Here is a 4,356-nt window from a genome sequence, read left to right as displayed (position 1 = left end):
TTTATTAGATCTGCTTCTGTATTCCAAAACCCAGAAGTTTATATGATGAAAAACTTAATGTGGATTTAAATAATTACAAATCATCTGTTTTTCTTGCATAAATATAGAGGTGACTTGGTATTTTCGTAAAATACTTGGCTTATTAAAATCTGTATTTATAACCATGGTTAAGTTTCACTGAGCTCTTTAATTTCATGTCTTCAGTGAATAAGGCACATAAAGTCTGATTGCAGCATATAATGTTTACAAGTTCACATTTTCTTTTGTTTTTCTTTTACAGATGATGACACTAAGATCCAATCTGAGAGAATGTATACAGTAAGTCTGCCTCCTGCAGGATATATTCCATCTTTGACAGAGTTGAACGTTTGTGTGAATTCTGAGAACTCCTCTAGCAGTGATGACACAGAAGGTAAAAATTGGTCTTTTGAGGGTGGAGAGAAGATATGCTTTACAATTTTTATTTTTTTAAATCCGTGTTACAAATTAACTTGGTTCAAATTTGTAATTAGAGCAATTTGGGTAGGTATATTATTGTATAAGCATACAATGTATATTTTACAATTATTAAACTATTGTAAAAATTACGATAATAGCAAAGTACTTAGAATTGGTGATAAAGTTACTATAGGATTGTAGCCATATTTGCTAGTGCATTGTAAGAAATCTGGAATTGAATAAACAGAATCGTTAAACAGTATTTGTCTTGGTTGAGTGGAACATTCCTTCCTCCTGTCCCTTTCCCCAAATTTTCAAAATTTCTTAGATGGTATAGCACTTTTATAATTATGGAAGTAACCTCATCTGTGTTTCTTTGTTGTGAGAATTGCTCGATTAGACATGTTTTTGTATGAAGTGTCTTTTAAATGAAGAAAATAAGGCAGTGAATTCAGGAGAATACGTACTAAAGATTGTTATGGGAGATGAAAGTGCTCATATTGCACATTGAGTTCTTACCTTGAAAAGCAAAGTAGTTGTTTTTTCCCTTTAAATGAATTATTTGAAAAATTTCTTTAAATGGAATGTAATATTTTTAAATAACAACTTAACCTAGATAATTTCTAGCAAGTATAATCCATGAAGAAAATGTGCTATAAATTATAGTTAATTTTGGTATCCATAGAATGTGGTTTCTGCTACACTGACCTTTCTGAGTTTCTAATGAAAAGATCAGAAATCATAAAAACCAAAATAGCATAGTTAAGGAATACTGTAGTTGTGTTTTCAGCCCAGATGAAATCTTTGAAATACAACTATTAGCTAAATCTATTATTTAACTGTAAAATTTAATTTTCCATTAAATTTGATTAAGATAAATTATTTTGTGAATATGCTTCACCATGTACTTAATATGTTCAATAAGAAAATATATTGGCTTCATTGATGAGGGATTACATATAGTTAGCTCTGTTAATGATATCATTTTGAATATCTTTGTGAGGGATGTTAGTTGAAAACAACTTCACTTTGTCTACCCTGTGACCAAATACTACTTCCCAAAGTGGTTATATTAGAAATTAAGTTAGAGTGATAAAAAATAGAAAGTTTTTCTATTTCTTTTAAATTTTCTATTTCTTATAATTGGGGTAAAGTTACAATATGATTGTAGCCATATTTGCTAGTGCATTGTAAGAAATCTGGAATTCAATAAACTGAAACGTTAACAGTGTTTGTCTTGGTTGAGTGGAACATTACCTCCTTTTCCTCCCCCGCCAAACTTTCAAAATTTCTTAGATTGTATAGAACTTTTATAATTATGGAAGTAACTTCATCTGTATTTCTTTGTTGGGAGGTGAAAATTGATTGATTAGACATGTTTTGTGTTTCTACCAATTAGAAAAATTATTTCGCTTATAAATAGAAGTCTCTAGAAGATTGTTGTTGTTGTTAGGTGCCATTGAGTCGGTACCAATTCATAGTGACCTTATGCACAGTAGAATGAAACACTGCCCAATCCTGGGCCAACCTCACTATTGTTGCCATGCTTGAGCCCATTGCTGCTGCCACTTTGCCAATCCATCTCACTGGGGATCTTCTGCTTTTTCTATGACCCTCCTCCTTACCAAACATGATATCCTTCTCCAGTGACTGTTCCCTCCTGACAATATGTCCAAAGTATGAGAGACGAAGTTTGGCCATCTTGGCCTCTAAGGAGCACTCTGGCTGCACTTCTTCCAACATGGATCTGTTGGTTCTTTTGGCAGCCCATGGCACTTTCAATATTCTCCTCCAACACCATAACTCAAAAGCATCAATTATATGTACTCAAATACCTACACTAGTCTCTTTTTTCTTACTCTGTTTGTCCCAGTGTTTAGGAAAGGGCTCTGGTGCCAGCTATTACTTTGACAGTTGTAGAATAATTAAAACAAATTAAATTTCTCTAAAAACCAACAAGCAAACAAAAACAAAAGACTACATAGTCCAACAGTGAAAAGCCGAGAGCGGGACCCTACTCAGAGAAGCAGGGATGCCTGAGGTGGAGACAAGAGATGATGACATGGAGTGATGAAGCGGCTGGGGACTTTGGATCCAAAGAGGGAGAGGGACTGTGGGCCGAAGACTTGGGGGGAGCGGGGAGGAAGTGTAGAGGACGGGTTTCTAGGATATGCCCTTTGGTCGGAAGATGATGCATGGAGGGGATTGGAACCATGGCAATGAAATGATATATGATGGAATGAATGTAAAACTAAAGTTCTTTCATGTAAACTATCATATAATTCACAATAAAACATTTTTTTTTAAAAAAAAGGACTACATAGTAATAGAAGGGGGAAATTGAATAAGATTAGAATTTATTCACTTAAAATTACATTGATAATATGGATTGAATAATTTATATAATAAGTTTGAGTATAACTTATATTATAAGTTACATTTTTATAAATTATTTCTTAGGTAAACATTTCCTATTAATTCTTTCCACCATTACCTCATAGCAGTAAATGTAGAGAGCATCTTAAATGTGTTGTTTTCCTTTGCCAGAGGTGAGTGTTTAGGGAAGAAGGTGATAGAAACATTGGGTGATGGTAGGTAGATGCAAGGAAGTAGGTTGACCAATCCTATTTTCCTTCAAAGGAGAAAGTGTGAAGATATAATTAGAAAATTGTCATAGTGCCAAGTAGTGAATTTAAAGATTGTACCAGCAAGGGGTGGAGCATTCTCTGTTACTCATTACATAAGATTTATATGTTTTTAATCTATTCTTATTTCTTACACCTTACTCTGTCATCTCTGATTTGTGACTTTTTCTTAACCATATGTTTGAATCCCAGCTCCTCATCTACTACCTCCCAGTTATGAACTCTGTGTTTGCTTATCCACGATGACTCTGGCACTATTCCTACACTATCTTTCTGCAACAAGCTTCATTTGGAATATTTCATCCTATCTCCCCATTGCTAGGTGGACATGCTACATCAGTCAGTGACTCAATGGCTTATCTCTGCTTTTCAGAAGCATTTCCTTCAAGAGATTCTTTCAATTCAACTTAGAAAGTTTTTGAAAGAACTATGGCTAACTTATTAATCAAATTCAGGGAGACACAGTATCTTTAAATTCTGAATACCACTAGCTTCATCTCCAAATGCTTCAATTTGTTGATTTTTTTCTTTCTTTTTCTTTTTTACTATTTATGTATTTTTCTCAGTGTAAACTCATCAAGTGGGCCCTGTAAAGGCATTTGAAATTGAAAAGTTAGGAAAAAAGTGTATTTATCATACATTTTCCACATGGACTTCTTACTTTTGTTTTCTGAAATGAAAGAATATTCTGATAAAGCAGCATTGCCTTCAGGTTAATGGTGATGGGGTCGAATGGAAAGTTGTCCCACCAGCACCTCTTGTATCCCTGTAGGACTACTTTTCTTTGTTTCCCTATAACTAACCTTTAGATCCCATACTCTGGCTGTAGGAACAAGGAAGAAAATCTGTTATGATCTTGAAGAGGTGACAGTTCATATATGTCAGATCTCTCTTGTTTCTTTCTGATTGCCTCTAAGGTTGGGTATGAAAACAAGGCATAAGGGAAGTCAAAAGATGATAAAGAAAGAGATTTAAAATTCTTTCAGTTGCAACAGGAGACATGTTGGAAAAGAAGATAAAGTTAAATTATTACTACTTTCATTTTGAATGCCTATTACTAGTAAATCAAGTAATGATTTCTAGAAAACTGAAAGAAAAAAAAAATAGATTAAATATTTGTGTTTACTACCATGAAGTATTGTGGGTTAATGCACCAGACTGCAAAGCCATTTGAACTGCAAAGTTGGCAGTTCAAACTTACCAGCTGCTTCTCGGAAACCCTAAACAGGGTCGCTATGGTTCGGAATCAATTTGATGGCACTTAACAACAACA

General features: G+C 33.9%; 1 protein-coding gene across 1 annotated transcript in view; it reads left to right on the top strand.

Moving 5' to 3' along the window:
• ERICH1 (glutamate-rich 1) overlaps nucleotides 1-4,356 on the top strand; it is a 134,039-nt gene that overhangs the window by 60,360 nt on the left and 69,323 nt on the right. Inside the window, exon 3 of the mRNA XM_006866719.1 lies at nucleotides 281-412. Within this exon, the coding sequence (XP_006866781.1) occupies nucleotides 281-412 (132 nt within the window). The remainder of the gene's footprint in view (nucleotides 1-280; nucleotides 413-4,356) is intronic.

The sequence above is a fragment of the Chrysochloris asiatica genome, unplaced genomic scaffold, assembly GCF_000296735.1.
Source record: "Chrysochloris asiatica unplaced genomic scaffold, ChrAsi1.0 scaffold00095, whole genome shotgun sequence".
Lineage (NCBI taxonomy): Eukaryota > Metazoa > Chordata > Mammalia > Afrosoricida > Chrysochloridae > Chrysochloris > Chrysochloris asiatica.
Note: the sequence above shows the minus strand (reverse complement) of the source record. Positions and strands in the feature narration are given on the sequence as shown.